The 12772-nt window shown below is 38.9% G+C and overlaps 1 protein-coding gene across 2 annotated transcripts in view; it reads right to left on the reverse strand.

Moving 5' to 3' along the window:
- DMGDH (dimethylglycine dehydrogenase) overlaps positions 1 to 12532 on the reverse strand; it is a 103221-nt gene extending 90689 nt beyond the window's left edge. For both annotated transcript variants that reach the window (XM_072606418.1, XM_072606417.1), the window contains exons 1-3: positions 12411 to 12532; positions 4397 to 4571; positions 1642 to 1740 (exon numbers count right to left, since the gene is read on the reverse strand). In XM_072606418.1, the coding sequence (XP_072462519.1) occupies positions 1642 to 1740; positions 4397 to 4571; positions 12411 to 12532 (396 nt within the window). The remainder of the gene's footprint in view (positions 1 to 1641; positions 1741 to 4396; positions 4572 to 12410) is intronic.
- Positions 12533 to 12772: the final 240 nt, after the last annotated feature.

Consider the following 12772-nt stretch of genomic DNA (forward strand, 5'->3'; position numbering starts at 1 on the left):
TATCAGAGGAGAGAAGGGGGCATATTGGAAAGATGTTTCAAAGGTGGAGTTGATAGGTCTTGATACCATATTGGATGTGGAGAATGAGAGACAGAGAAGAGTGCAGGATGACTCCTGGATTGAAAGCCTGGGAGACTAGGAGAATGGTTTTTCCCTGTATAGTAACAAGGAAGGTAAGAGGAAGGGGGGATTTAGGGGGAAAGATAATGAGTTCCATTTTGGACATACTAAGTTAAAGATATCTACAGGACATCCAGTTCAAGATATCTGAAAGGCAATTGGAGATGCCAGATTGGAGGTCAGCTGAGAGATATGGGCAGGATTTGAAAATCATTAGCCCAAAGATGTCAATTCAATCCATGGGAGCTGATGAGATCACTAAGTGAAGTAGTATAGAGGGAGAAGAGGACCTAGGACAGAATCCTGTAGGGTACCTGTGGTAAGAGGGCATGATCTGGAAGAGAATCCAGCAAAGGAGCTTGAGAAGGAATAGATTGGTAGGAAGAGAACCAGGAGAGACTGAAAACCTAGAGAGAAGAGACTATCAAGGAGACAGGGATCAAAGTGTCAAAGACAGAGAAGTCATGGAGAATAAAGCTTGAGAAGAGCACTGGCAACTAGGAGATCATTAGTAACTGGAGAGAGCAGTTTCAATGGAATGATAAGGTTGGAAGCTGAATTGCAAGGGCTTAAGTAGAGAGTGAGAGGAGAGAAAGAGTAAGCAACTATTGTAGATGGAGTTTTGAGGAGTTTGGCTGCAAAGGGCAGGAGAGATATAGGATGAAAGCAGGGATGGAAGGATCAAGGGAGGGTTTTTCAGTATAGGGGAAACATGTACATGTTTGTAGATAGAAAGGTATGAGCCAGCAGATGAAGAGAATGCTCTTTGGAACCTTGAATTCTGGTATCACTTATTTTAGATATTGTCCAATGGGCTATTAATGTTTTTTGAAGAAATATATAAAATCAATCAGTCAACAATTATTAAGCTCCTACTCTGTGCCAGGCTCCATGCTAAGTACTGAGGATACAAAAAGAGCAAAAGACAGTCCCTACCCTCAAGGAGCTTATAATCTAACAGGAATAATAATGCCAGCACTTCTCTAGGGGGTTGTTGTGAGGATCAAACGAAATAACATATGTAAGACTCTTTGCAAACCTTAAAGTATTTAAGTAAACCTCACCTGTGGCTGCCATTACTGCTGTTGTTGTGGAGACCTGTGGAAAACCTGGCGTATGTGACTTTCAGACAACTCAGAGACCAAATACAGAAGGATCTCAACTTATAGATTTCTATGTATAATACTGGTATTTTGTTTTGAGAGTGGCTCCCTATTTACTTTTTAAAAAAAAAAACAGGCAGAAAAATTGATGATATAGAGACTAAATTCTAAGATATTGCAGGCTGAATTGATTTCTAAATGAACCCCAGAGAGTTCCACAGCACACTCTAATTTGATTCCTACAGTACATCATAATTGTGTGCTGCAGAGGTAATTGCATGTTCTCATACACATAGATGAGAAGAAGCAATAAAACTGAAAAGAAAAGCATTTTTCACCAGTTTAAATCTCTTTATGAACCTTGCTTATCAAAGTCAATGTTGATCTGAATATAAATTCTTTCATTTAATCCATTTACCTGCCCAGTTTCTTCTTCCAGTTTTTCATAAAGCTTAATGCTATAATAATGTATTTTCTTCAAGTTTATTCCAGGATGGAAATAAGTTGTTAAACCTGCCTTGGAAAAGAAAGAAAAAAAATCAGCCTCTTCAGGATTTTTATAGTTGTCTCTTGAGAATTATATAGCTAATACCACAGTATCAGTCCCAGGGATGAACTGAGGAGTTTGGCTTGAATGTCACCTCCACTATAAAGCTTTTTCTTTTCTCCCAGCCTAACATATAGCTTTCTGTTTTCTGAACTCCTATAGCTCCCTTCAGACTTCTCATGCTCTAGTAACAGTCTCTTTTTTAATAGAAGTATTTATATTTGACAGCTAGGTTGTGGTTAGAGCACTGGACTTAAGAGTCAGAAAGATCTGAATTCAAAGACAACCTTAGACACTTATTAACTTTGTGACCCTTGGCAAATCACTTAACCTCTATCTGCCTCAGTTTCCTCAACTGTGAAGTGGAGATAATAAAAGCACTACCTACCAGGGTTGTGACGAGGATAAAATGAGGTTGTATGTATAAAGCACTTAGCAAACCTCCAAAAGCTATATAATGCTTTTAGAAGTGGTGTTAAGGAATATCATAGAGGACATGTATGATCAGAAAAGGAGGTGAGCTGACCATGTGGATAGCATGACTAGCCCTCGCATTCCACTGTTGCCTACAAAAGGGAAAAAAAAAATCATAGGAGGTCCTTGGTCCTCTGGGTGGACACTTTGCAGATCTGTGCAGTGGCATCAAGAATTAAACAGAATGAGGAGTCATGGGTGAATTTGAGCTGCCCGCAAAGGTATCTCCACCCATGTCAATGAGAACCCTGATCAAATGAATTTTTGAAGTAAATGTGTGACTTATTTCTTCTACTAAATTGGAAGTTCATCATTGAATTTCAGGCTGTGCCAGTGTCCCAAAAGGCTTAGGGCACTCTTAAGCTTTAATAGCATAAAAAATTCCCTAAGACTTGAGGGACATTCTCTATATTTGCCACTGAATAAATGAATTAATGTAAAGTACCAGGTTTAGTCTTTCAGAATAAGACATTGTGAAGGTGGAGCAAATAGATGAGCTTCCGTTCGTCAATTCAAACAAGTAAACAAAAACTAAGATAAAAAAGCATTTACTAAAGCACCGTGTGCAAGGTACCAATGAATTGGTCTCTGTCCTCAGAAAAAAAATAAATCTGTTACAAAGTAGGGGGCTGGGGGGGGGAGGGGATAAACAAAAGATACAAAGTAATCTGGGGAGTTCTGAGGCCAGAGAGAACATTTTCAGTAGGAGATATCCCAGTAACAAAGTTATCATTATGTGTCCAACCATGTATACTTCTTTAAAATACATTTCTTTGAAGTAATTGTAGGCGTGGAGATTGTATTGAGTTGGAGCAGGCTTGTGATTTCACTGACATCAGGAGCTTCCAGGGATGAGCTCTTTAGGGGGAGGGAAGAGGAGGTGGCAACAAAGTAGCAGGTTTCATAGAAAGACAATGAGCATCAGCCAGAGCTGGGTAAGAGTTTCAGCACTGCCACTTCCCTAACTGGGAGTTTAGGTTGCCTTATCTCAGATTTTTCCTTTGGGGACCAGACATATGGACCTCAAAGGATTGTTGTGAAGGAAACGCTGTAACCATTAGAGCTGTTGCTCTTTTGGGGAGGTCAGTGAGTAAACAATGACCCTGAAGGCTGCCAACGAGGATCCTCCAATCATTGAATGGGTGTATCTCACTCAAAGTGAGAATGTGATGAGACCTTAGCCTGAAAGGAACAGGGTCTCACATTGCATCTTGGGCCATCTCCAGCCATCCTGATGAATATCAAACCACTGGACACAGATGGCTCAGGAGAAGAAAGTGAGGTTGGTGACCTTGCACAGCCCTCCCTCACTCAAATCAAAGTCAACTGCAAGTCATGCCATCCTCTTGATGCCTTGGTCCCCTTCTAGAATGAAGGACAAACACAACCACAACAACAATTCCCTTCAATAAAAAGTCTACAGACATCAAAAGATTCTCCCTCTCCCTCTTTTTCAAATTTAACAACTTATCCAATGTCTCAGTAAGAAGTGGCAGAGCCAGGATTTAAACCGAGCTGATTCCAAAATGAAAAATTCTGTTCCCTTCAGTTTACAGGTAATCATTCCAGTGCATTTATTAGAGACTCTGTAGGACTTCTTAACTTGGAGTCTATGGGCTTTTAAAAAATATCTTAATAATTTTATTTTAATAAAATTGGTTTCCTTTGTAATTCCATGCATTTTATCTTATGAATTAAAAAGTAGCATTCTGAAAGGGGGTTCACAAGTTTTATCAGACTGTCAATGGGGTCTATGGTAGGGAAGATCAAGGACCCTTGATATGGCAATAGAGTGGTATAGTTAGGCTTTGAGTCAGGAAAGACGTGGGCTCAAATTCTGCCTGACACATGTTTGCTATGTGACCCTGGGCAAAATTCAAATCTCAGTGGTCCCAAACACCTCACCAAGATGGTAAATTTCATCTGCACTGATAGTAGGAGTTTTTTTTTTTTAATCTGAGAGTCCCCTATACTAAAGAAGGGAAAGGGGGGGAAATCATAGGTAATGAGTTTATGGTAGAAAGTGGAGAGTAGGGACAAGAGTGGTATCTTAATTATACGTATATCTCCATCCTATCTTCATTCCCTAGCACAATGCTCAGAACATAGTAGAGGCTTATTAAGATTGTTGAATGAATAGCACTTTTCTTACTGCATGCCATGTAGATCCAGCAGTGAGTTCAGATGCTTCCAAAAGCACCACATCCTTCATCCCAGCTTTGGCCAGATGGTAAGCTAGGCTCACACCAACACAGCCACCTCCAATGATTACTGTCTCTGCTGTGTCTTTCCATCTTGTTTCCGAAAAGGAAGATGTTTTCCCTTCTCTGAAAAATAATTTTAAAATTACTTATATTCAGTGCTCCTCATATAGATAAAAATCATTTCATATGTGTAAATGCTTCTCAGAAATCCAAGGCAGTAGATAATTAATGAAGTTAAAGTACATCTAACTCTTGGAGAATTGGGGTAAATAGAAATATTTATTCATTAAGATCATCAAGAATTGAGTATTTTTAAAAATAAAGTTAACTAAGTGGCACAGTGGGTAGAATTCAAGTCTTCCTAACTCCAATTCCAGTGCTCTGTGGTGCAGTGGATAGAGTACTGGACTTGGAGTCAAGAAGACTCATCTTCCTGAGTTCAAATCCAGCCTCAGACACTTACCAGTTGTGGAACCCTGGGCAAGTCACTTAACCGTTTACCTCAGTTCCTCATCTATAAAATGAGCTGAAGAAGGAAATGGCAAACCTCACCTAGGAAATGGCAACCACACCAAGAAAACCCCAAATGGGATCATGAAGAGTCAGAACTACTGAAATCACTCAAAAATAACAAAAATCTACTGTACCACTCATCACTATCTACTATTTATTCATATATACTTCTGCTGACCTCACATACTCTGTTATCTCCAATAATGTATTTATGATCCCTGGGTGTTTTTTTCCAATGAAATGTAAAAAGATTTAGAGGACACCTCTAGCACTCTGAGTATATCCTCTGTTTGGTACCTATAGGAGAGCAAAGATGAGAATCACAAGGAGTGAAAAGATGCAGATGGGTTGTTATCTGTAGGGAACACACACAGATGGGATCATATATCCCTTACAGTCTTAATGTATAAAGTACTGCAGAGCAAAAGGAGAGACAGCTGCTTCCACATAGCAACACTCCCACACAGAAAGGATAATTTGAAGAAGAGAACAGAAGTCAATAGGGAACAGCATAGGTATTTCATGGGCAGCATGGTACTAGACCCTTCAAACAAGGTTCTGCCCCTTGGGAATCAAACAATTATAGACTTGAAACAACGAGCACTGAAAAGTTAAAAGTTAAAAAAAAAAGCCACTTCTAGTTTAAAGAGTAATGTCAAATGATCACAAGCCCAAAAAGAAATCTTGGAAGAACTTTAAAAAGAATTTAAAAAGTCAAATAAAAGAGAATGAGGAAAAATTAGGACAAAATAGAAGCAATTCAAGAAAATTATGAAAAGATAGTTAAACAATTGTAAACTCTAGACAGTAAAAAACACCAAAAAACAAAAAAACCTGCCCAAACAAACCCAAGAATTATATAAACAAAATTATAAAAGACTTTTTATACAAGTAAACTCAGATTTAAATAACACTATCCCAATTAAATTACCAAAAAAATTTACTGAATTAGAAAAAAATGACAAAATTTATTTACAAAAGTAAAAAGTCAAGAATATTAAATGAAATAATTTTTTAAAAAGTATAAAGAAAGGATGCTTAGCAGCACCAGTTCTGAAACTGTGTTTTAAGGCAGTAATTATTAAAGCTAATTGGTACTGACTAAGAAACAGAAAGGTGGATCAATGGAAAAGAATAGACATATAATTTATAGCAGCAAATAAATGTAACAACTTTGTATTTGAAGAGTATAAAAATGTAAGATTTGGGGATAAGAATTCATTATTTGGTAAAAAAAAAATTATTGGGAAAACTGGAAAACAGAAACTGGGCATGGATGAATATCTCACATCATTTACCAAGATAAGATATCAAAATGGATCCATGATCTCATTATAAAAAGAGATTTTATAAGAAAATTAGAACCTGAAACATACTGCTTATTAGACTTATGGATAAGTGAACAGTTTATGAATAAATAAGAGACAGAGCAAAATTACTTGTAAAATGGGTAATTTCAATTACATTAAGTTAAAAAGGTGTTGTACAAATAAAACAAATATAGCCAAGATTAGAAAGAAAGCAGAAAACTGGGGGGGGGGGGGGAATTTCTAGTTTATCAGATAAAGGTCTCACATATCTAAAACATACAAATAACTCTGTCAAATATATAAGAATACAAGTCATTCCCCAGTTGATAAATGATTGAAGGATGTGAACAGGCAGTTTTCTTTCTTTTTTTTTCTTTCTTTCTTCCTTTCTTTCTTTCTTTCTTTCTTTCTTTTTTTTGATATCTATTAGTCTTTTTATTTCTTATTTTTTTAAAAATTTATTTGCTTATTTTAAGTTTTCAACATTCATTTCCACAAAATTTTGAGTTCCAAATTTTCTCCCCATCTCTCCCCTCCCCCACCCCAAAACGCCAAGCATTCTAATTACCCCTACCACCAATCTGCCCTCCCTTCTAACATCCCTCCCTTCCCTTATCCCCATCTTCTCTTTTGTCCTGTAGGGCAAGATAAATTTCTATACCCCATTACGTGTATTTATTTCCCAGTTGTATGCAAGAACAAAACTCAAGAGTCATTCCTAAAACTTTGAGTTCCAACTTCTCTTCCTTCCTCCCTCCCCACCCATCCCCTTTGGGAAGGCAAGCAATTCAATATAGGCTACATATGTGCAGTTTTGCAAGTGACTTCCATAATAATCATGTTGTGTAAGACTAACTATATTTACCTCCATCCTATCCTGCCCCCCCCATTTCTTCTATTCTCTCTTTTGACCTTGTCCCTCCCCAGAGTGTTGACTTCTAATTGCACCCTCCTCCCATTGCCCTTCCTTCCATCAACCCCCCCCCCACCCTGCTTGTCCCTTTCTCTCCCACTTTCCTGTGTTGTAAGACAGGTTTTCATACCAAAATGAGTGTGCATTTTATTCCTTACTTGAGTCAAATGTGATGAGAGTAAGCTTCACATTTTCCCTCTCATTTCCCCCCTTTTCCCCTCTATTGAAAAGTCTTTTTCTTGCCTCTTTTATGAGAGATAATTTACCCCATTCCATTTATCCCTTTCTCCTCCCAATATATTCCTCTCTCACCCCTCAATTTTATTTTTTTAGATATGATCTCTTCCTATTCAACTCACCCTGTGCTGTGCTGTGTGTGTGTGTGTGTGTGTGTGCATGTGTATAATCCCATTGACTACCCAGATACTGACAAAAATTTCGAGTTACAAATATTGTCTTTCCATGTAGGAATGTAAACAGTTCAACTTTAGTAAGTCCCTTATGATTTCTCTTTCCTGTTTACTTTTTCATGCTTCTCTTCATTCTTATGTTGAAAGTCAAATTTTCTCTTCAGCTCTGGTCTTTTCATCAAGAATGTTTGAAAGTTCTCTATTTCATTGAAAGACCATTTTTCCCCCTGAAGTATTATAGTTAGTTTTGCTGGATAGGTGATTCTTGGTTTTAGTCCTAGTTCCTTTGGCTTCTGGAATATCATATTCCATGCTCTTTGATCCCTTAATGTAGAAGCTGCTAGATCTTGTGTTATCCTAACAATACCTCAATTATTTATTTCTAGGTGCTTGCAATATTTTCTCCTTGACCTGGGAACTCTGGAATTTGGCCACAATGTTCCTAGGAGTTTCTCTTTTTGGATCTCTTTCAGAGGGTGATCAGTGGATTCTTTCAATATTTATTTTCCCCTCTGATTCTAGAATCTCAGGGCAGTTTTCCTTGATAATTTCATGAAAGATGATGAATAGGCTCTTTTTCTGATCATGGCTTTCAGGTAGTCCCATAATTTTTAAATTGTCTCTTCTGGATCTATTTTTCAGGTCAATTGTTTTTCCAATGAGATATTTCACATTATCTTCCATTTTTTCATCCTTTTGGTTTTGTTTTGTAATTTTTTTGGATTCTCACAAAGTTATTAGCTTCCATCTGTTCCATTCTAATTTTTAAAGAACTATTTTCTTCAGTGAGCTTTTGGACCTCCTTTTCCATTTGGCTAATTCTGCTTTTTAAAGCATTCTTCTCCTCATTGGCTTTTTCAATCTCTTTTGCCAATTGAGTTAGCCTATTTTTCAAGGTGTTATTTTCTTCAGCATTTTTTGGGTCTCCTTTAGCAAGCTGTTGACTCACTTTTCATGATTTTCTTGCATCACTCTCATTTCTCTTCTCAATTTTTCCTCCACCTCTCTTACTTGATTTTCAAAATCCTTTTGCAGCTCTTCCATGGCCTGAGAACATTGAATATTTATTTTGGATGTTTGGGATACAGAAGCCTTGATTTTTATATCTTTCCCTGATGGTAAGCATTGTTCTTCCTCATCCAAAAGGATGGGAGAAGACATCTGTTCATCAAGAAAGTAACCTTCTATAGTCTTATTTTTTCCCCTTTTTTGAGCATTTCCCCAACCAGTTACTTGACTTTTGGGTGCTTTGTCAAGAGTAGGGTATACTCTGGGAATCTGTAAGATCTCCATTCCTCTAAGATGGCACAATCAAGTATGTACACTGGTCTAGGAGCAACCAGAAACTTTTGTGCCCAGAATCTGTGAGTACTAGAATTTCCTCTCCACAACCACCTGGTCTCCAGTTCCACCAAGCCAGCACTGGAGGCTGAGATTCAGATAAGTTGCTCAATTCCCCCAGGGCCTTTACAATCAGACAACAGATGCAGGCTGCTGTGGGAGCTGCTGCTACCCGATGTGGCCTCTGCCACAGCCACCTGAGGCTGGAGTTATGGGAAGACTCTGCTCCCTTCTTGGGCAGCTGAAAAAACCCTCTCATTGACCTCTGGTAGTTGTGAGTTGAGGGATCTGCAAACCACTGCTACTGACACTAGGAATTCCACCCCAGAGGCCTGCTCAGGTCCTCCTCCCCACACCATGCCACTGGACCAAAGCTGGGCTAAGTTCTGCTCCATGTCTGGTATGATAGACCTTTTCCATAGGCCTTTCAGGTCACCCTGGGCTGGAAATCTCCCTACTCCATTGTTCTGTGGCTTCTGCTGCTCTAGAATTTGTTGAGAGTCTTTCTTTACAGGTATTTTATGGGCTGTGAGGGAAGAACTAGTATAAGTGTCTTTCTACTCTGCCATCTTGGTTCTGCCCCAGGCAGTTTTCCAATGAAGAAATTAAAACAATTTATAGGCATATAAAAATGTTCTAAATCATTATTGATTAGAAAAATGCAGATTAAAACAACCTTGAGATATCATTTTACACCTACAGATTGGCTAAAATGATTGAAGGGGAACATGGCAAATATTGGAAAAAATGTTGAAAAATTGGGACACTAATTTACTGTTGGAGGAATTGTGAATTGATTCAACCATTTTGGAGAGCAATCTGGAATTATGCCCAAAGAGTTATTAAACTACCTATACCCTTTGACCCAGCAATACTGGGTCAAACACTACTTGATCTATTTGCAAAAATGTTTAGTGAAAAAAGGAAGAGCACCTATATATCTTAGAATGTTCATAGCAACTCTCTTTGTGGTGACAAAGAACTGGAAATTGCAGGGATGCCCATCAACTGAGGAATGGCTGAACAAGTTGTAGTATATGATTGTGACAGAATATTACTGTGCTGTAAGAAATGACAAGCTCAATGATTTTAGAAAAACATGGAAGGAATTGTTTGAAACAATGAGGAGTGAAATGAGGAAAACTAAGAGAACTCTATACAGTAACAGCAATATTGTTTTAAGGATGACTTCAAGTGAATAAGTTATTTTGTCTATTATCAATACTCAAAGTAACTATGAAGGACTTATGAAGGAAGACAATATCTGCATCCAGAGAAAGAACTGAGAAATAGAAGGAAATATAGAAAAAAATGTACATAATTTTGTTGTACATTTGAAAGGAATACCAAGTTGTGCATAATAGATTTGCAGTTTCATGTACAATCATCTTTTTTATTGCACTTTGTTATGGAAATGCTTAATTTATTCCAGAAATTAAAAATAAAATTAAAAAAAAAGGTCTCTTCAGGGTCACACAAACTAGCATGTGTCAGAGATCAGAGAACTTCTAACTGCCATATCACACCATGGTACTCAATGTAAAGATCCGTTTTTCTTTATTCTTTTGACTGTCCTTTAAACTATAACTTTTTATCATCTCCTTTTGTACTTTGGACCAAAACAACCTGCTCCATGTTTTTGTGGATTGGCTATTTTCTGTAACAAATTAACTTTTAAACCTCACACATTTATATTTCTCAGTGGGGATACAGAAGTGTAGAATATCAGAACTTAAATTAGATTTTGGAAAATATCTTGTCCAATCCCCTCATTTTACAAATAAGAAAATCAAGACACAGACAGCAAACAATTTACCTAAGCCCCTGGGCTAGCAGGTAAAAGACCTTGGACTGGAACCTTGGTCTCTCCACCCTGACAGATAGGTGGTACAGTGGATATAGCCCTGGACCTGGAGTCAAGAAGAGCTGGATTCATATCTGGCCTCAGATACTTACTAGCTATGTGATGCTAGGAAGTCACTTAAACCTCAGTCTCAGTTTCCCAAATTGCACAATGGGGATCACAACAGCAGGGCATCCACTTTGTGGGGTTGTAGTAAATATCAAATGAGTACGTTGCAAGTATTTAATAGATTTTTTTTTCTATTCTTAATTTCAACCTAGTGCTCTTTGTTACAACATTCTTTCCACTGGAGATTTGTAAAGTTGTCTGCCCATTACTTCAAAATATGATTTCTTTCTTTCTAGAATTTCACAAGGATTTTGGCAGGAGAAAAAGTACTTCAATGTTTTGATAGTCAATTAAGAGAAGTATAAATGCAGAAACATAAGCACAGCCTCTTTATTCAAACAGGATCAAAAGTTATCTATTTCTTGCAAAAGCACCAAATTTAGAGTGATAAGAAAACAGCTAATTCAATCCCCTTATTTTATAGATGAGGAAACTAAAACCCAAAGAAACCAAGTGATTGGTCACTCACAAATCCTACAACAAAGAAGAGGAAGATTTCAGACTGGAATTCTCTTCTCCCCCAACTCTACCCCACTCACTGGAGCTACACATATTTCTCTGCTTCCATTCATGTCATATTGGGTGACTCTTGTTTTGTCACTTTAACCACCCTCCTAAATAAACATCATTTGTCATCTGAAAAAGCAGCTGTGTTTACACAGCACAAAGCAAAACGGAAAGTTTATGATTATTTGGCTAATATAATAAAGCAGTTGCCAAATGGGATTTGTGGACATAAATTTTCTTATTTAACTGCCAGCAAGTAATCCTTGTAATCGCTGATCAGTTCATCTTTGCCAAATCTTTATTTCACTCTCAGTAGTGAACAGTGAACAATCCAACAGCTGTTGATTGGCTGCATACAGTTATCGGGTGAGAAGCATTGTGGGGTAATGGAGAGAGAGAGCTGTCCTGGGAGTCAGGAAGACTCCAGCCTCTGATGCTGACTGTCTGTCTAACTGTGGACAAGTCAGGTGACCTCTCAGTGTCTCGGGCAACTTTCTAAGACTTTAAGTTGCAAAGGAGATGCCCCTCTGTGTTGACAGCTGGTGTTGCTCACTGGAAGCTAACTACACAGATGGGGGGAGGGAATGCCAAGCACTGGTCGCTGGGAATATAAAGAAAATATGCCATCCTTTCCCTGAAGGAGTTTGCACTAATTATTATTCAGATTAGGGAAATTTATGTTAAATTAAACCGTAATATGAGCTGAGTGGCACTTCATAAAGCGAAGGATCTTGACTTGTAAGAATGGCGATGTTAAAAAGCAAAGACGCGCTGCTGCCAGCCTTAAATCCTGTGGTTTTCCTCAGAAAAGAAAAATTGGCAAAGGAGCTGGACAGCTCCTCCTCTCCTTCCTCCCTGGACTCTGTTGAGCGTCTTAGAAACTCGGACTGAATTTGAGCCCTAGCTCTTTCTTCTCCAACACTTCCACCCTCCCCTCTCATCCCTCTCTCCAGCCCAGGCCCAAGCAGGCCCAGGACTCCGATCTCTTGCACTCACCCTTCCTGGCAGGGGAGCCCGCTGCTGCTGCGGCACACAGACCGCAGCCAGCTGCCCGGGGTCAGCGTGGACTCTACTTTTCGCAGCTGAACCCTCAGTTGCCTCAGGCCACCCAGAAGCATGGCTTGGGTATAGGAGGATCGGCTGACTTCAGGACACGTGCAGCCCCCCTAACAATTCCCGGGTAGCTCCTCAAGCAATGATCCTGCACGTTTCTGGGCAATCAGGAGCCCGGGTTCTGCTAACGGCCCCTTAGGGGGCAGCATGCGGTTCGGCCCAGGACTGGTGTGGAACAACTCTCGGGGGTGGCCTAGGACCCACCTCTACCCCGATGTGGGCGGGAGAAAGAGGAGGGCCAGGTC

The sequence above is a fragment of the Notamacropus eugenii genome, chromosome 4, assembly GCF_028372415.1.
Source record: "Notamacropus eugenii isolate mMacEug1 chromosome 4, mMacEug1.pri_v2, whole genome shotgun sequence".
Lineage (NCBI taxonomy): Eukaryota > Metazoa > Chordata > Mammalia > Diprotodontia > Macropodidae > Notamacropus > Notamacropus eugenii.